This window comes from Mustela erminea, chromosome 11 (assembly GCF_009829155.1).
Source record: "Mustela erminea isolate mMusErm1 chromosome 11, mMusErm1.Pri, whole genome shotgun sequence".
Taxonomy (NCBI): Eukaryota; Metazoa; Chordata; class Mammalia; order Carnivora; family Mustelidae; genus Mustela; species Mustela erminea.
Window position 1 is genome coordinate 11326116 of NC_045624.1, and position 19665 is coordinate 11345780.

Genomic DNA, 19665 nt, shown 5'->3' on the forward strand with positions numbered 1-19665 from the left:
GGTACTGGAAGGTGTAGAGGATGGGCATACTTTATTCTTGAGAGTCAGAGAAGGACACAAGGCTGGGTGGAATTCTAGGAATACATGATGGACTCTTCCCACCCCCCCACCCCCATGTCCCTCTAATCTCTCAGACCTACAATTACCATTGGACAAACCAAGGGGAGTAGGAGATAATGGGGCACAAATCTAATCCCAAGGACAGTTGTGGGGCCACAGCCAGGGCTGATGCTTCAGAGGATGTGTGGAGTGTGTGAGTGTGTGTGTGAGAGAGAAACCGAGACATACCGAGGGGGAGAGGAAGGGAGAGAGGAAGGGAGGGAGGGAAAGAAGGATGAGGGTGCCTGGAATGGTGCGGGTGTGTGTAGTGGTGGGATGTCAATGATGATTCTTTGGCCAGAAAGAGGATAGGGAAGAGATGTAAGAGGAAGGCTGTGGCAGTCCAGATGAGCTGTATCCCTACAGGAAGTGGGAATGGATAGTAGGGGGAGAGCTGGTGGTTGTTTTGTTTACATGAATTTCCTTACTGTTCATCTCCTATAAGGAAAGTATGCCTGGGATCAGAAGGATTTGCATCTGGGGAGTCTGGCTGGTTTAGTTGGTACAGCAGGCAACTCTTGATCTCAGGGCCATGAGTTTGAGCCCCATGGTGGATGTAGAGATTATTTTAAAATAAAATCTTAAAAAAAAGAAGGATTTATATCTACAGTTAATATATTAATAGAAGGAAATTGGTCAGGAGTCATTGGTATGTATGACAAGTAAAGGGGCTTTGTTAAGAAGTGCGTCTGGATAGCAAGATGGGGGGGCGTGTAGACTGAGAAGCAAGGGAGTCAAAGGGGGGGCTGAATGTCTACAGTGTGAAAGGATTTGCAGTTGGGAGAATGAGATCTTTGTAGCATAAGGCTCTTGCTTGTCAGGAGCCTACACTAGAGAGACTTGCTAGTTAAGAACCAGTTCCAAGTCAGGAAGGCTAGACTGTGCCTTCAATATATTCTCTATCATGATAATTTTAAATAGATTTTCTAAAAATTCCATTTTTCTATACTGTTACTTTTTATTTGAGAGAAAGAGAGGGAGGGGCAAAGGGAGAGAGAATCCTTAAGCAGACTCCCTGCTGAATATGGAGCCCAGATGTGGGGGTGGGAGGTGGGGGCTTAATCCCAAGACCTTGAGATCATGACCTGAGCTGAAATCAAGAGTTGACTACTTAACCCACTGAGCCACCCAGGCAACTCTAAAAATTCCACTTGTTAAATATAAAATCTTGCAAAATATTTAAAGGTTATAGAGAAAAAATATCATCCACAATCTCCTTATTCTAACATGGCTGTTTAAAATTTCTACACATTTCTTCTAGTCTGTCCACACGCTGGTTGAAATGATCTTTGGCTGAAATCAAAATACTCACCATTTTGTATTTTTTAAAATTAAATATTGTATCACATATAGTTCACCTTTTGATACAGTCTTTGTTGTGATCATTTTTAACAGCCACATAGTATCTTATTGAATGGATGTCCCATAATTTAACATACCTTTATGTTATGTTACTTAGTTGCATTGAGTTTATTTTATTCTTTTTTTTTTTTGGTCATCAAATGTTTCAAGAGACGGAAAGTAGATTAGTGCTTGCCAGGCACTGGAGAGGGGGAAGAATGGGGATTAACTGCTAATGGATTTCTTTTGGGGGTAAGGAAAATGTTTAAAAATTAGTAGTGATGCAGGGCACCTGAGCAGTTCAATCAGTGAAGCATCTCATTTTTGATTTCAGCTCAGGTCATGATCTTGGGGTCATGGGATGGAGCCTCTCGTTGGGCTCTCTATGTAGCCTGCTTGGGATTCACCTTCTTCCTCTCTCTGCCCTCCCCCCTAAAATAAATAAATCTTAAAAAATTAGTAGTGATGCTGGCACAACTCTGAATATACTTTAAAGATCAACTGAATTTTTTTATACTTTGTAAGGGTGAATTATGCCTCCATAAAGCCACTTAAAGAATGATACTACAATGAACCTCTTCTTCCATGTTTTGCCTTTTTGGATTATTTCCTCCTGTTGAATTCCAGGAAATGTTATCATTGAGATTTTGTGAAAGCAATGAGAAAGAAAGCTTTCGTTGAATATGTATGGCCAAACTTTTTCCCAAACATTTTACTTTCCTTTTTTCTTCAACTTAGTATCCTTAGCAAAATATAAATGCTGAAGATACTGTTGGTCATTCATCCTGCTTTCTACTCGCCTGTCTCTACAAACCACCGTGTCAGAGGTCAGATTACTGCCCTAGGTGCACCCACTATGCCCACCTCATTTTGGGAGGGAATAGTGAAGGGAAATGGGAGGTGGGGGAGGGGGAGAAGCAGAGATAATTGACAGACTTCTGTGAGAGGTAGTTAATGTCTACCACTGAGCACTTCTGTACACCTCCGTATTCTTGTGATTTTGTGTTTCTGAATCTGAGTTTGCTTTATACTTGTGGCCAACATGTGCGTTTTGTGTATTGCTCACTGTGCTAAATGCTTTACACAAATTAAGTAATTTAAAATATAATAAGAGAGAGTTGCTATTATTATGTTCGTTTTATAGATGCGATCAGAAACTCGAGGAAAATGTATAGCTAATAAAGGTTGGGGCCATGATTTGAATCAGTAGTCCCACTCCAGAAACCTGACTCTTAAACATTATGTCATCCAACTCTAAACACACTTTTTGGCTGATTTAGTAATGATAATTTAACAAAACACCTTTGACATTCTAAAATTATAACTCTGGGGTCTTCCCTGGACGTTATTTCCCCCACTGTTTGGCGTCTTAAGGCTAATCTTTAGAGAGCAAAGGCAGCAAAAGAGATTATGAGAAGATTAAAGAAAGTTATCAATATATAAGGCAAGAATGGGAAATTATGGTTGCAGCCCCTGTATCGGGATGTTTATCTTTTATGAGCTAATTAAGACTGATTACGAAAGGTAAGACTTTTACCTGAATAGCTCTAGAAGCCCAATGTGCAGGTTAACTTTTTAAAAAAACAGCATAGGTGAGAAGACAACGTATGTGGTGTGTGTGCACAAACAAATTGGCCCAATCTCATTTGATCCTTGACAATCGTGTGCGCGAGTCTGATTATCATTTTCATGTTACAGAGGAGGAAATCAGCAGAGAAAGTAGATTTGCTGAGTTAGAATCAAACTCAGAGTCTTTCCTTTTTAACTCAGTTTTGAGTGTTTCTCTTTGTGTTTGTTACCTCACCCACAGTGCTTTCAAATGTGTAGCGAAGGTGGATAATGATTTAATATGAAGTGTATCAGCATCACTGCTATTTCTGGGATGGAAATGCTTCCCATAAATGATGAATTCTCAAGTACATAAGGATAAATACGCATTCTTACTCTCATCATCTAGGTGTAAAACTGCACAAAGCTCACTGGGAACGCACCGAACGAATATGAGGTTCAGGCTGTCCCTCCGTCTCAGCTATTCGGCACTGAGCCACAAAAAGTAATTCTCAAATTTGAGAAGTTGAGTGTGGTTGTTACCCAGAGACAAAAAAAGCATTGTGTTTATGAGATGTCTGCAGATAGTGGCAGAGGAGTCCCACATGAGAATGTCCGTAAATAAGAGAAAACAGAGAGGTATTTGTGGTTGTGGTTAAGCACATATTTTTAGAGATGTGCAGCCCAGGTTTCAAATCTCACTCCTACTGCTTATTTGCTGTGTGACCCGTAAGCTATTTCATCTTACTGCATGCATGAAAGTAGAGTTAAATATTAGTTAATGTTTTCTCTTTTGAAATAAAATTTGTCTACAGTGTTCAGCAAAGATTTTTAGTGGACCACTCCGTAAGTTTCGATAAAGAGTTATACCTGTGTAACGCAAACTCCAATCAAGATACGAAGCATTGCTATCATCTAGAAAGGTCCCTCATGCCCCCTCCCTGTCAACCCTGTAGGCAACTATTGTTTTGGTTTCTTTCCATCTATTATGCTCTTGAAAATAGTTTCTATTTTATGAAACAATTAATTTATTTAATGATAACCACTGATAACTTTGTTATCCAAGTGATAACCATTTAGTTTTTATCTAGGATTTTGCAATTCCTATCTTTGTATACATGTCTTTTTTTTTTTTTTTAGATTCTACTTATTTATTTGACAGAGAGAGAGACAGTGAGAGAGGGAACACAAGCAGGGGAAGTTGGAGCGGGAGAAGCAGGCCTCCCTCTGAGCAAGGAGCCTGATGTGGGGCTCGATCCCAGGACCCTGGGATCATGACCTGAGCCAAAGGCAGATGTTTAACAACAGCCACCCAGGTGCCTCTATATACATATTTTTACTCATTTGTATAAATCAGAAAAATTCCTGAAAGTGAAGTTTTTGATATATATTGCCATTTGCTCTCAAAAGGAGTTATAAAAATTTACTCTCCTGCTCACATTGCAGGAATATCTGTTTGCCCACGGACTTGGATTCAATAAATTTTTACTATTTACTTGCTACACAGGACGCTGTAAGGTCCTGTGTAGGAATATCACTCTCTATCATAAAGAGGTGACTGTTCGTGAGAGGAGAAACGTGTACATAACTAACTGTAAGACCGGGTACAAGGTGACAAGGAACAAAGTGGTGCTGTGCTTCCCAGCAGAGACTTGGGGCTGACAAGGGTGGGGATCTGAATGCATCATGGATACAGATGGGGTTTGTTTATAGTCCTTTTACGTCCATCTCGTCATTATGAATGGAGTGGATAATAAATACTTATATCATTGGCTGGCAATTAGTGAATATTTGCTGAGTTAATGATTCATGATCTTTCGATCCCTTGCTCCTTCCTCGATTGCCTCCCCACCTTTCCAGGCTTTTTTTCATCTGGCATCAGCTAGAGCCAGCCATACCCTTGAACATGGACTTGGAGGAAGTTGGTCTGATGCAGGCCAAGGATTTTAGTTTTCCCCAGTCCCCTGCAAAGACACTGAAGGAACTCTCCGGGATTGAGATCATGGGATGTGTGAGGAACAGTGGTCCAGTTGGCCTCCTAGCCACCAATCCCCTCTTTCCCTGGAGTCCGAAGTGGCTAATTCTTTCTGCTTCCACTTTTGCTTAACCCTGGGAATTGTGGTCAAATGAAGCACTGTGATTCCTCTGAGGAGAAAGATGAATAGTACGCCCTAGGTTCGTCTTCTGGCTGGACTCTTGCTTTCTCTGGGCACCTCCCCAGCAGCATCCCTTCCTGCAGCCCCCATTCAGCTTTTTCTACTTTGAGACTTCCCATATCTCCCCCTTGACCTAGTTATCTCCTTCTCCTTTGCCATCCCCATCTCTTTTTCCTTTCTTTCGCTCATAGTCTGCTTTTTTATTATTATTTTTTTTTTGTGGGGGGGGTGCTCATTTATTTGACATGCAGTTACTCAGCATGTATTATGTGCTTACAGGAGCAGCACAGTACATACTTTGTGAGGTCTGGTGCAAAACTGGAAAATGCAGGGCCCTTAATTGAAATTAAGAATTTCAAGACAAGGCAGAGCATCAAAGCAGTCATGAGGCCCTGTGTGAGTGCACAGGTTGCAAGTCCATGAAGCTGGGGCTGACCTTGTATGCACAACACTGTGGGGACAGGGTGAGAATGTGTAACATCACAGAATTGAAATCTCAGTACATTTTCTTTTTTAAAGTAAACTCTACAACTACTGTGGGGCTCAAGTTCATGACCCTGAGATCAAAGGTTGTATGCTGTACTGACTAAGCCAGGCAGTCAGTACTTTTTCAAGACATTTTTATTATGGAAATAGCCCAACACACATAAAAAAGGAAAGAACAGTGTAATGAACTTTCCATGTACCCATCACTCAGCTTCAATAATTACATTTCATCTACTCTTTCCACCTCTCCCACTTTTTAAAGTCAGCATGTCATTTCCACCCTGTTTCAGAATGTAGTTCCAACTGATGAGAACTTAATCTGTGCCCAGCCACCCTGCCATTATCACACTTAATGAAATCAATATTAATTTCTTAGTATCACCTAATATTCAGTCCATGTTATTTTCCCCCAGTTGTCTCAAAATGTGTTCTTATAGTTGGTACATTCTTTTAAGATATGCGGTTAAGGGGCTGCCTGACTCAGTCAGTAGAGCATGCAATTCTTAATCTCAGGGTTGTTGGGTTTGGGCCCCACATTGGGTGTGGAGCCTACTTAAAAAAAATTAAAAAGGGGTGCTGGGGTGGCTCAGTTGGTTAAGCATCTGACTTGATCTCGGCTCAAGTCTTGGTTGTGAGTTTGAGCCCCACGTTGGGCTCCACACTGGGTGTGAAGCCTACTTATAAACAAACTATTAAGGACAATATGGACATTTCAAAAACAATCCAGTTAGAAAGGATGAATGCCCAACCTTTGTATCAACATGGACGGGGCTGGAGAAGACTATGCTGAATGAAGTAAGTTAAGCAGAGAGAGTCAGTTATCACATGATTTCACTTACTTGTGAAGCATAAGGAATAAAAACGGAGGACATTGGGAAAAGGAAAGGAAAAATGAATTGGGGGAAACCGGAGGGGGAGACGAACCATGAGAGACTGTGGATTCTGAGAAACTAAGGGTTGTGGAGGGGAGGGGAGTGGGGGGTTGGGTGAGCCTGGTGGTGGGTATTAAGGGTACATACTGCATGGAGCAGTGGGTGTGGTGCATAAACAATGAATCTTAGAACACTGAAAACATAAAATGAAATTTAGAAAAAAGAAAAGAGCAGAAGAGTATAAAGAGGGAATAAAAGAATATTTTTTAAAAATAAAGAAAAAGATGGGCAGAAGGTGTGAACAGATATTTCACTGAAGAGGATGTACAGGTGGCGAAGTACACAAAAAGATATCCATTATTCCTTAGGAAAATGCAAATTAAAATCACAATGAGACAGCACTTTCACACCTATCAGAATGGCTAAAATTAAAAAAAGAGTAATGACACCAAATGCCGGTGAAGATGCAGAAAAACTGGATCACTTACACATATCTGGTGGGAAGGTTAAGATGGTTTGGCCAGTTGGCTAAAACGTAGCAGTTCTTTGTACAATTAAACATACACTTACCATATGACCCAGCAACTGTATTCCTGAACCCCCTAAAATGAAAATCTGCATGCACACAAAAACCTGTACAAGACTATTCATAGCAGGTTTGGCACCTGAGTGGTTCAGTGGGTTAAAGCCTCTGCCTTCAGCTCAGGTCACAATCCCAGGGTCCTGGGATCGAGCCCCATATCTGGCTCTCTGCTCAGCAGGGAGCCTGCTTCCCCCTCTCTCTCTGCCTGCCTCTCTGCCTACTTGTGATCTCTGTCTGTCAAATAAATAAATAAAATCTTAAAAAAAAAAAGAATAGCAGGTTTATTTGTAATAGCCCTAAAATGAAAACAACCTAAATGTCCTTCAACAGGTCAAACAAACTCTGGCACATCCATACCATGGAATACTACTCAGCAATAAAAAGAACAAACCACTGAGACACACAATACCTTGTGTGTGAAGATAAGCCAGTCTGACGCCATTAATATAGCACTCTTGAAATGAGAAAACTATATGAAGAACAGATTGTCATTGCCAGGGCTTAGGGTAGTGGGGAGGACAGAAGGTAGCCTAGCTATGAAATGGAAACATGAGGACCCCTTATGCTAGAAATATTTTGTATCTTGTCTGTGATGGTGGTCCCACACACATCACACAGAAAAAAAAAAAGACACACAAATGAGTGCACCAGAAAGTAGTGGAATCTGAACAGGGTTTGATGGAGTGAATCGCGGTCAGTTTCCTGGTTGTGTCGTTGTGCTGTAGCTGCACAAGATGTTACTGCTGGGGAAACTGGATGAAGGGTAGACTGAGTCCTCTGAATCATGCCTGACATTTGTATGTTAAAACACATGGACATTTCTGGTTGCACACACAGAAAAACCAGAGAATGGGAATGACAAAGGGGAGACTTTTCACTTGGTACTGTGGTTTTTTTCCCTTTTGTTTTACCACATGCCTCTGAAACCTTCTGTTGTTAACTAATGCTTTCGTTTTGGGCCTGTAAAAAATATAATTCTAGAAATTTTACTTAAGGAGTTTGTTTTAGAAGCATGTTTTTTGGTAAGCTTCAAATTTGAACTGCAATGCAAAAAAGTGGTTCAGTGAATTCTGAGTACTGACGTAACTGCAAATTTTATATCGCACTAGGACTGTTGATGAAGGGGCGGAGAGGAAGAAGCTAATAGTATGAAACTCTTTGGGTTAGAAAAAAGTTCTTTTATTTTAAAATACAGCTGCCTTTGGGGGCTTCCCCTTTTCTCACTGATAGTTACTTTGATGTGTCAACTGAGTAGGGGACACTCAGAGAGCTGACAAAACATTTCTGCGTGTGTCCATGAGGGTGTTTCCAGAAGAGACTAGTATTTGAATCCACAGAGTAGAGAAGGTGGCCCTCAGTAGTGTGTGTGGAGGTATTATGCAATCTGTTGAGAGCCTGAATGGAACAAAAAGCAAAGGGCAAACTTGCTTTCTCTGCTTGCACTGAAACATCTGTGTTCTGTTGCCCTCAGACACAGGTGCTCCTGGTTCTCAGGCCTTTAGATTCTGGATTGGAACTACACCACCAGCCCGCTTTCCTGGGCCTCCAGCTTGCGGATGGCAGACTGTGGGACTTCTCAGCCTCCATAACCATGTGAGCCAATCTCCATAACCATGTTAGCCAAAAGGATAACAGAACTCCTTTTATATATACCTATAAATGGTCTATTATTTGTTTCTTTGGCGAACCCTGACTGTTGGATTTTACTGAGAAGTTCAGACATTGTAATATAAACTATATTTGTAAGGTTTAGTCTAGAAATTGTCTCATTCCTCCAGAGATTAAATTTGCTATAGATTAGGAAAATAGAATGCTAGACTCCTTGAAGGAAGATTGGGCAGAGCTGGCAGATACAAATCTACAATAAAAGATTATGTCACATTAGCCTGGGATAAGATTTAGGATTAAGTTAAGCAAATGATAGCATTTCAAAAACAACTGTGCCCAAATGTGAATCTAAAAATTCTTTTTTTTTTTTTTTAAGATTTTATTTATTTATTTGACAGAGAGAGATCACAAGTAGAGAGAGAGGCAGGCAGAGAGAGAGAGGGAAGCAGGCTCCCTGCTGAGCAGAGAGCCGATTCGGGCCTCGATCCCAGGACCCTGAGATCATGACCTGAGCCGAAGGCAGCGGCTTAACCCACTGAGCCACCCAGGCGCCCTAAATTCTTTTATTTTTTCATTTAAATATTATATATTTTTTCATATGTCAGAATAAATGATCATTTCAAAAAGTGTACAAATGAAATGGAAACATTTTGGCATATTTTATTCCAGGATTAATGTATTTGTGTCCTCTATAATGTATTTTTATTACATCAAGACATAACTGAGATCATACTAGGTAGTTTCATCTTTTTTCCAAATAATATTCTAAGAATTTCCAATGTTGAAATTCTTTACAGTAGAATTTTTGAGGGTGCCTGGGTGGCAAAGTCAGTTGAGTGACCCTTGGTTTTTGGCTTGGGTCATGCACTCAGGGTCATGAGATCGGGCCCCATGTCAGGCTCCCCACTCTGTGAGGAGTCCGCTTCGGATTTTTCTTTGCCTCTGTCTGCCATTCCCACTTTTGTGCATGCTCCCTCTCTCTCAAATAAATAAATCTTTAAATATATATATATATAAAACTTCTTAAAAGATTTTATTTATTAATTTCTTTGACAGAGAGAGAGAGAGAGAGAAAGAGCACAAGTAGGGGAATCAGCAGGCAGAGGGAGAGGGAGAAGCAGGCTCTCTGCTGAGTAGTAAGCCTGACTTGGGGCTTGATCCCAGGACCCTGGGATCATGACCTGAGCCAAAGGCAGCCACTTAATGACTAAACCACCCAGGTGCCCCAAAACATATATAATTTTTGATGGCTATGAAACCTTATATCCAGGATGTACCATGACTTATTCAAACATCCTATTTTTTATATTAAGTTACTTGATATCACAGACACTATTGAGACAAGCATCTTTATTCACAAAACTTTTTCTCTACCACCATGCTGTCAGCATATATGAGAACTTCTATATGCTTAAATATGTGATTTCAATATATGAGAAGTAACATTTTAATTTGCTCTTCTGTTTCTTATTGGACATTTTCCCATATTTAAATTTATATTAACTGTACATGTCATGAAGTCTTTGAAAAAGGGAGATATACTTCTGGCCTTGGTGAGCAGATTAGCCTAGTAAGATCACTGGAAATCCTGGAGTGTGCTGGAATAACAGAAGGGGGGAGAAGAGGAGAACAGCAAGTGAAGGCGGCTAAGAGGGGGAAATGAGCTCTGAGGGCAGAAAAAGCCAGAGGGCAGGGGCAAGGAATCCCCTCTTAATGCCTCTGGAGCCACTGAGCCAACAGTGGTTCCTGCTTCCCAACAGATGTCCAAGTATGGTTTTAGGGTACTGTCAACCAGGTCAAAAGACTACTGAAACAACTGATTATTGCACAGCTGGCACATACAGAGCAGGGCCTTTGGATAAATAATTGAGGGAGTGGGAAAGCTGTAGGTTTGTGTGGGAAGGAACAGGGGTTATACTAGGCCAGGGAGAGAGGCCCTGGGGTTTACTCAGAATCTGCTTTGTGGGTGAGCAACTTCCCAGGCCACGGCAACTTCAGCCTGTGGCCCTGTGCTGCCACCTTGCTCTGGTTCTGCTAGTCAGTGTAGTTGGAGTTGGTTCAAATATCTGGGCAGAAGCTCAGCCAAGTTCTGGCTTTTTCTGATCCCAGCTCTCTCAGGCACTGTGGCTGGTCAGAAGACAGTAACCTCCAAACTGGTTAGCTACAGAATACATCTGGCTTTTTTCCATCCCTGAAGAGGGACTGTTCCCTCTCTTTCCACATAAGCTGCCCTGAGATGGGCAGCAGGGCTCACAGTATGGAAAGAGCTGTTCACAAACACCTAGAGTGGATAGGAGGTGACTGCAGGAAGAACATACAAACATCAGAGAGGACACAGATCCAGAAATATGCTGCCTCATGGCATTATGTTTATTCTGAGGGAAAGCAGAGTTTGGGGCACTACGCGACCCCCTCTACAGCAACTCCCAGGACCACAGAGGAACCTCTATCAGAGAAACCAGAGTCCCAGTGTCACACAGTGGAAGAAGGGGAAGCAGAAGGTCTGCTTTTTATCCCAATAGTTTTGCTTCTCCTGGCCATCCTTAAAGTCTGGCGTTTGTGGCTGGAGGCACAGGGCCCATCCACTTCTCTCCTAGATGGAGAAAATCAGTCAGAGGCTGGCCCCACAAGCCCCCAGTGGTTTTCTAGGAAGAGCTCTGTTTGGCATCATTCTCTTCTAGGGGGGTAAAAGTGGCCTTTTTCACATTCAGCCCTGAGAACCTCTGTGTATAAGGCTTCATTGCTGGAAATACATAGAATATTTTTTTTTTTTGCTCTGTATCTGTCCTGGTCAACTGGTAAATGGGGGTGGGCTGGGGTTGAGGGCCGCTCACCATGAACCTGTAACTTACCCAGCAGGTGTGCCAGCAACTCCATCCGATCAGAGCCAAACAGCATGTGGGTTTGGTTATCCAGATGGGCCACTGTGATCGGCAGCCCAAAAGCCTGGAGAGAGCAGTTAGCGCAGGGAGGAAGGGGATGGAGCAGGTGTTCATTATGGCTGGGATAGAAGGCTGAGTCGGTACTCGTCTGAGGTCATAGAAGCAAAGCAGACATCTAAGAGGTGTCTGCTAAGAGGCTCCACAGCTTTAGGAGTTTTCTGTTTCTAATTCTTAGATGCTCTGTCTTTCCTCTCACCATCGAGCTCCCTCCCTTCCTTTCCTTGGACTCTGGGTCAGGAAGGGAAAGGATAAGGGCTGTCTGGACAGCTGGGAGCACTCATGTTGGGAGCAACTTTTAGAACAGGAGCATGGGGACCCAGCAGGTGCTTGGCCTCAGTCTTTAGCACTGGGGTTGGGGACCCACATCAAGAATCGCTCACCCCGTATTTACAGGCTGCCTCAGTGGTCTCCTTGAGCTTGTTCTTCACCTTTGGTGTTGAGATCTTTTCCAGAAGTCCCCGGGCTTGTTCTGAAGGCATGCCAGCCTTCTCTGCAGCCTGAGGGAAGGCGGTGGGGAACACGACTGTGTATTAGTGAGGTAGGGCTCAGAAGAAATTCTGGTCTTTATTTTCTGCTCCCATTTTCCTGGTAAGGCCTTTACTCACCCACCCACAGAGGTCCGTTTTTGCTAACAGGGCCTGTTTTTCTCCGCCCCGCCCCCCCTTAAAATCTTGTGATTGGTGGAAAGAACAGGGTGCAGAAATTTAAAGCCAGAGGGCATTTTAGAAACGAGCTCTCTAACTTATTAACCAAGAGGGGACTGCTGCCCAGAGGCAGTACCTGACTTGGTTGGCATTCAAGAACTTGTTAGTGGCAGAGCCAACACTGGAATCTGGGCTCTCGCCTTTCTACTTCTCAGAATTCCCGAGTATCTTGTGCTTTTTTTAAAATCAAGGGCTGGGCTATAATTCTTATGGCATTTCCTGAGGACTTTTGAGCAAGGCACAGGGAGATAGTCACCGGCAGGGCTTAACAAGAATAAGCGTTTCTATTGGGGGTTTTCAGTATCATTTGGGGTTAGTGGTTCTCCATTTTGGCTGCATCCTAGAATCTTCCGAGGGGGCTTTTAAAAAAATCCCACTCATAGGTCACCCCCTAGAACAATTACATCGTGATTTTTGGTAGGCAGTGCCCAGGTGCTCCAGGTGACTAAAATATACAGCCAAGGTTGAGAACCACTGTAGTCTGACCTCCTCAACTTGGAGGGGGGAAACAGGAAGTCATGAGGTATTTTCTAATGTGACAGGGTCTTGGAGTTGGCTACATGAGAGAATTGTGTCCCGGACCAAATGTTCAACAACAGGGAAACAGTTAAGTAAGCAAAAGGAGGCCCACTGAATGGACTGCTGTGTAGAAACTAAGAATGATACTTTGAAAGAATTTACAATGGTATGGAAAATGATTGTTTCTTAGTAATGGCAAGACAAGCCTGTGCATATACTTTGCAGGAATAAAAACACTGGAGGAACATATTGGCCATTCCTTGTTGATTTGCCATTTTATGTATTAAATTTGAATATGCCTCAACTATCTCTTGTAAACTGCAGGAAAAATACCGTTTTGAATTTCCTGATTTAATCCCAAAGACAAACTTAACTTTTTATACCCTCATCTATGGCTGGCACACATTTAAATGTTTTGAGCTATTTCCATGTGTTTCCACTCAGGCTTCTGTGGGATTCTGGCTTGAGTCCGTTATCTCTCTCTCTGTTTTTTTTTTCTTTTTAAAGCCTGTCTGTAAAGTCTCCTGCTTTCTACTCTGGATATTATCAGTGAGGTCTGGTGTTGGGAGTGTTTGGGGCCAATAGATCATCCCTCCCCACCTGGGGGTGCCAACATGTAACATCTCCCTCCCACTGAGTTCTTTCATGAAATAAAATCCACCCATGTAGAATTTTGCACTTTCCCTTTCAACCATGAGATATATTCTTTTGAGAGTCCTCTGAGTTCCAACCTTTCAGGAATTTCGCTCCTCAAATACAGATATCCTTTCTCCCCAAATAACTGTGACCTCTTCCACCCAATATGAAAACTGTGTCCTCTTTGCCTTTAAATGTCAGCTGTTCTCAGCTTCACAGTGAGAGGGATGGGGACAGAGTCAGGATACTCACAGCCAGGATGCTCTGGGGCTCCGTGATGTCTTCATCCTGAGAAGGGAACACTTGGCAGGAGTGGAGGCAGTGAGGGTTGAGATGGGTGGACAGCAGGCCAGTGAACAATGGGCAGGACTAGGACTCTGGGAATCAGGTTCTAGGGGAGGGTCAGCACGTTATCCAGGGTCTCCTAAGTAGGTTCCCAGAGCTCTGCACGCACCCGTGACCAGACACGCATCCATAGTTCCCTGGACACTTTCTCCAGCATCTCTGGGTGTTCCATGCTCACAGCAGTGAGGAATCTCATGGCTGATAAACTTCCTGTGGGGCAGAGGTACTCAGAGGCAGGGCTCTTCTAGCTTGTTTCCCATGGAGGACCGGCTCTTTCCTGCTTCTGACACCCCCGGAGCGGCTCAACTGCCCTCACCCTCCCACCCAAATTTCTCATAACTAGTGTATCCGGCTCTTCTTTCCCTCAGGGCCCCACAAGCTGCTGTCACTCAGCGCTGACCCGTGTTTTCCCACGCTTTGTTTCATTTCATGTGGCTGCCACCTCCTACTTCCTGGCCTTTGCTGCCTTCCACTTGATAACCCATCTGTAGCTCACTCTACCTTTTTCAAGGATCACAGAGAAGAAATCCTTGGGGAACTGCACGGGAACCTGGACATGCTGTCCCAGGAGCCTGACATCATTTCTCAAGTACTGGGCTTTGCGGGGAAGCAGAGCTGGTGGCTGGTTTCCTGCAAGTGGAAATTTGGGCACACTGGTGAGAGCCTACCTAAGGGTCCCAGGCCTGAGGGGACCCCTACCCGGGTTTTCAGCAGAGTGCAAATTACTAGCTGCTGGTGCCAATATAAAGACCCATTTGAGGGCAGTCCCCCTGGACCTTTGAAAGCTGCCCTCCCTCAAATCTCTGTCCCAAACACTTTTGCCTTCACACCACTGTCTTTCATGATCCCTGCAATGAAGGTGGGGCGCAACTGCAGGCTGATGTTCCAGATGTTCTTGTACCGGCACAGGACCTGAGGGAGCAGAGGTGGAGATGGGGAGCCAGTGTGTAAGACGGACACAGTGAAAATGGCCACGGGAGAGGGAGGGGTGTTCTATGGCAACTGATTAGCCAGAGGCTCTAAGTGCAGAAGAGTAAGGGTTATGCGAACACCCTACACTATTTGGTTTTAAACGGCAAAACTCCACTACCAGAAATCAATCCCATGAACTTTGCTCCATCCCAAGAGATCGATCCCAGGATCTTTGTTCAGTGGACAGCTACCCTACCATCCTATTCTGCACGGCACCCCCCCCCCCCCGCCCCCAAACTAACTTCGGAGTAGGCTGAGAGGGCTGTGCCATGGATTTCTCCTTGATTCTTTGGAGTTACTCCCCTTATTCCAAACCGTCGTGGGAAACCACTGCCTTAGGCTATAAAGGGTCGATCTGGAGCCAGCGACCGTATCCCGTTTAGAGACACAAAATGACTTTCACCCCCGGCTGGCAGTGCCAAGAATTTCACGAGATCACGGTCCCCGCGCCCCGCCTCCCCATTCCCTCCGCCCTTGCCCTCCAAGCCCCAACCAAGGGGGCTCCCGGAGTCACCTCGAAGCCCAACCAGGAGTAGGGTGACAGCACATCGTAGAAGAGCTCCAGGGTTCGCGGCAGGGGTCCCATGCTGCAGCAGCGCGCGTTTCCCTGTGCCTGCGCGCCGACCCCGCCCCGATTCCCGGCCTGCCCCGGAGGACGGCCCCCGGCCCCGCCTCCACTGCGCAGCCGCGCGCGAGGAAAAGCGCCCGGGGCCAAGTCCGGCCAAAGGGCGCTTGGGGCTCGGCCCCCTGGGGAGGGCGTGGCTCCCAGGGACACACCGCCCCCACCAGCACCCCTGCGCAGCCTCCGGCCGCTCTGCGCGCCTCCTGGTCTCCGCCGACGTCTGGGGCCTAAGCGGGTGTTTGAGTTGTTTACTGTCCCTCTCACTTAGCTGTGCTGCTTTGGCAGGCCCCAGTGCCTCTCTGAACCTCAGTTTCTTCGTCATTCCTCTTTAAAACGGACCTACGTGGTGATAACCCCTACCTCGTATAGCCTTGTGAGGATGGATACATGTTAGTTATTGGCGTGACTTGGCGCTTGCAGGAACTTTGTGAGACCGGGGCAGACTAAGAAGTGCCCAATTAGACATTTTTTGTACTTTTCTGAGAGTGATTGCAGGAGAGAAGGAGGCCTCTCTGCCACGATAATCGGAAAGATAACGGAGAATGGTGTGTCCTATTTCTATTTGTGAATATGTCATATCCTCTTACACTGGGATTACATTTACTGCAGGGAAATAATTTCTTAAAATATCTTTTTAATTTTATTAAAATTATTGTTAATGTTACTAATTTTATGAATTGGAAAACATAACAATAAAGATTCCACTTCTCATTTGTATTCATTAGAAAAACAACCTTAAGCTACTAGAACACAAAGACTGTAAACATTTACATAGAGTAGAACGTACGAAATGAAACAAGGATGCTATTTTCACCCACTTGCAAATTGAACTAATTGCTTTGGAATAACTGAAACTGAAAAATTACACATTTCTCCAGCAATTTTTATTTAAAAGTATCCAAGAGCAAATTTAGCCTCATAATAGTATTTTATTTTAAAAGTAAGTCACCACTTATTTTTAAAAACCTTAATATTTAGGCATGACTTATAGATTTACAGAAGAGTTGTAAAGATAGTACAGAGAGTTTCTAGATACCCCTTATCCAGCTTTCCTTAACAGGGGACACCTTACATAACCGTGGTATGATGATCAAAACTAAGAAATTAACATTGGTACATTACTATTAACTAGATGATGGGCTTCATTCAGATTTCATTTTTCCACAATTATCCTTGTTCTGTTCCAGGATTCATTCCAGGCTACCACCTAGCATGTAGTTGTCCTCTTAAGTCTCCTCCTATCTGTGAAAGTTTCTTGACTTTTTCTTGTGTTTCTCGACCTTGACACTTTTGAAAAGTATTGGTCATGTGTCTTGTAGAATGTCCCTCAATTTGGGTTTGATGTTTTTTTATGTCTAGGTTGGGATTGGGATATTATGGAAGTATACCAGAAAGGTGAAGTGCCCTTCTCCTTGAATTATGTCAGGGGTTCCTGATACTAACATAACTTATTAGCCATGATGTTAACCTTGACCTTTTGGGTAAGATGGAAAAAACTGTCAGGTTTCTCTACAGAGAAATCACTGTTTCTGCCTTTCCATAATCTATTGTTTGGAAGGGAGTCATTAAGTACAGCCTAGTTTGGAGGTGGGAGTACTGGCTGAGTAGATTAAGCCCATCTCTTGGAGGGAAGGACATCAAAGAATTTGTGGCTGTTTTATAAAACCACCCATATTTTGGGGGGAGATATGTTGAAGCTATGAAATGTCCTGTTTCTCCTTAAATTTTCACCTGCCAGTTTTTCATTCAAGGTAGGGAAGATTTTGCCTGCAGCAATTATTACTATGGTGTTCTAATGGTGATTTTCTATTTCCCTTGTTTCTTCATTTATTAATTGAAATTCTGAAAGGAGAATTGTTCCATTTATGTATATATCTATTAATTCAGTCATTTATTTATATCATATGAACTGATGAATAAAATGGTAAAACATTGATCTGAGTCTCTACATCCTGCTTCCATCTATTATTATTATTATTATTATTATTATTATTATTATACTGGGCTCTGAATAGGAATAACAGAAATATATTTACACTTCTTTACACATGCTGAGAGGAGTGCCGAGGTACTGACTAGAATTGTTGGAACAAGAAATAGTGGTGTAAGCCAATTATTTACAGTTACAAAAGTAACTAATAAAGAGACTAAATATGATGTGATTATCAAACTTAGGAAGGGTGGAAAAGGGGTGGGATATGTAAACCAAATCCTTATCTTTCATGGTCAATGGTATTGTCTCCATTTGAATCATCATTAGAGCTTTGATCATGTAATTTGGAATTAAGTATTTGAAACCACAAATGCTTTAAATAAACTGCCTTCCCAAATAAGTAAAAGATGGATTGTCTGATAAATGGTTTTGGGTCAACTGGGAAGTTTAAACAAAATGTAGCTGGACCCATACATCACACCTTATGCAAGGAACATGGCTAGCCTGATTGAATATTTTATTTAAAAAAAAAAAGAAACCTCTGAAGTGCCTGAGGAACTTACGGAAAAACCTTTGAAAAAATCTGGGAGTAACTGGGGCACCTGGTGACTCAGTGGTTTAAGTGTCTGATTTCAGTTCAGGCCATTATCTCTGGGTCTTGGGGTGGAGCCCTAGTATTAGGCTTCCTGCTCAGTGGGGAGTCTGTTTGTCCCTCTGCCTCTACTTCTGTCCCTCCCCCTGCTTGTGCTCTCTCTGTCACTCTCTTAGAAAAATAAAATCTTCAAAAAAAAAAACCCTAAAAGTAGAGACCTCTTTGTTAGCTGTGATACTAAATGCAGAAACTTTAAAAGATTTATACATTCAATTACATAAAATTTAAAAAATTTAGCAAACTCTAGTAAGTCAAAAAATAACTGGGAAAAATATTTGGGTTCATTTCATAGTCAAAAAGCTAATTATCCTAGTGTAGAAAGAGCTACAAAATCAATAAAATAAAAGAACAGAAGCCCCTTGGAGAAACGGGCCAATGATATGAACATAGACAAAATGGACATATGGCACATAAAAAATTGTGCTTGTATATACTTTTAAAAGTTGTGAATCAGGATTACACTATGATATGTTTTTATTTATCCAGTTGGGAGAGATCAAAAAGTTTGATGACTCAGGGTGTTGGCAGGGATTTGTGGAAAATCATTGTCTTATGCAACTGGTGGGGCGTAAATCGGTACAACCTCTAAGGAGGCAGTTTAGCAATATCTTTCTATTTTGCAAATATACACACCCTTTGACCTAGCAATTCCATTTTTAAAAATTTATATTATAAATATGTTTGCCTTCATGCAATATGATAGGCTATGGGTTTATTTATTATGACATTATTTATAATAGCAAAAGTTTGGAAACTACCTAAATGTTCATAGACCTGAAACTAATTCAATTCACCACGATTATAATATTTTTCAACTTTATTTTTTATTTTTATTTTTTAAAAGATTTTTATTTATCTATTTGACAGACAGAGATCCCAAGTAGGCAGAGAGGCAGGCAGAGAGAGGGAGGGGGAAGCAGGCTCCCTACTGAGCAGAGAGTCCCAGTGTGGGGCTTGATCCCAGGACCCTGGGATCATGACCTGAGCTGAAGGCAGAGGCTTTAAACTACTGTGCCACCCAGGCGCCCCTATTTTTCAACGTTAAAAAGAATTTGGAAGCTCGCTATCTTTAGAAAAAATTTTAAACATTTTTTTAAAGGATTTTATTTATTTATTTGAGACAAAAAGATACGCAGAGAGAGAGACAGCATGAGCTGGGGGAGAGGCAGAGGGAGAGTGTAGGCAGACTCCCTGCTGAGCCAGGAGCCTGATGTAGGGCTCCATCCCAGGACTCTGGGATCATGACCTGAGCAGAAGGTAGACGCTTAACAATCTGAGCCACCCAGGCACCCCTGGAAGATCCTTAACTATTAGTATTGCATCATATCCTATGTATTAATAAGTGAAAAGCAAGATTCAAAACAGTGCATATTATTCGCTGTGTTTTTTTAAGGGTTGCCATGCTTTCTAAGTGTGTGGTGTATATATGCACACATGTGCATGTTGGTAACACTGAGTGGAGAGACGCAGTTGGTGAAACTGGTTGCTTTGCTGGGGGTCTGGGGCAGGGCAAGACAAAGTTTTTGTTGGATGTAACATTTAACCCTTTGATTTGCGACCCAAGTAAATATCTTATCTACCCAGAAAGAAAGACAGGCAGGAGAAAAGGATAAAGGCAGGAAAGAGGGAAGAAAAAGGAAGGAAGGA

General features: G+C 42.7%; 1 protein-coding gene across 5 annotated transcripts; it reads right to left on the minus strand.

Annotated features, from left to right (window-relative positions):
- Nucleotides 1–11032: 11032 nt before the first annotated feature.
- On the minus strand, nucleotides 11033–15770 carry GSTK1 (glutathione S-transferase kappa 1). Of its 5 annotated transcripts, none has more exons than XM_032304889.1 (8): nucleotides 15326–15480; nucleotides 14670–14751; nucleotides 14341–14469; nucleotides 13949–14049; nucleotides 13747–13782; nucleotides 12016–12132; nucleotides 11546–11723; nucleotides 11033–11286 (listed from the first exon to the last, which is right to left on the minus strand). In XM_032304889.1, the coding sequence occupies exons 1-8, from the start codon at nucleotides 15395–15397 to the stop codon at nucleotides 11237–11239; spliced, it is 765 nt and encodes a 254-aa protein (XP_032160780.1). In that variant the 5' UTR covers nucleotides 15398–15480; the 3' UTR covers nucleotides 11033–11236. The 5 variants fall into 5 exon arrangements, with proteins under 5 accessions (XP_032160780.1, XP_032160781.1, XP_032160778.1 ...); XM_032304890.1 differs by having other exon boundaries at nucleotides 11546–11639; nucleotides 15326–15476; XM_032304887.1 differs by lacking the exon at nucleotides 14670–14751 and having other exon boundaries at nucleotides 11546–11639; nucleotides 15326–15770.
- Between the last annotated feature and the right edge of the window lie 3895 nt (nucleotides 15771–19665).

What these genes read in the sequence shown, in the direction of transcription:
- GSTK1 (XM_032304886.1), bottom strand. Translation starts at nt 15,755, where the DNA reads ATGACGAAGAAACTGAGGTTCAGAGAGGCACTGGGGCCTGCCAAAGCA. An exon ending in GGATGCGTGTCTGGTCACGG is followed by an intron (nt 13,783 to 13,948) that starts GTGCGTGCAGAG and finishes TTCCCTTCTCAG; the next exon opens with GATGAAGACATCACGGAGCC. An exon ending in AGCCCCAGAGCATCCTGGCT is followed by an intron (nt 12,133 to 13,746) that starts GTGAGTATCCTG and finishes GCCTTCCCTCAG; the next exon opens with GCTGCAGAGAAGGCTGGCAT.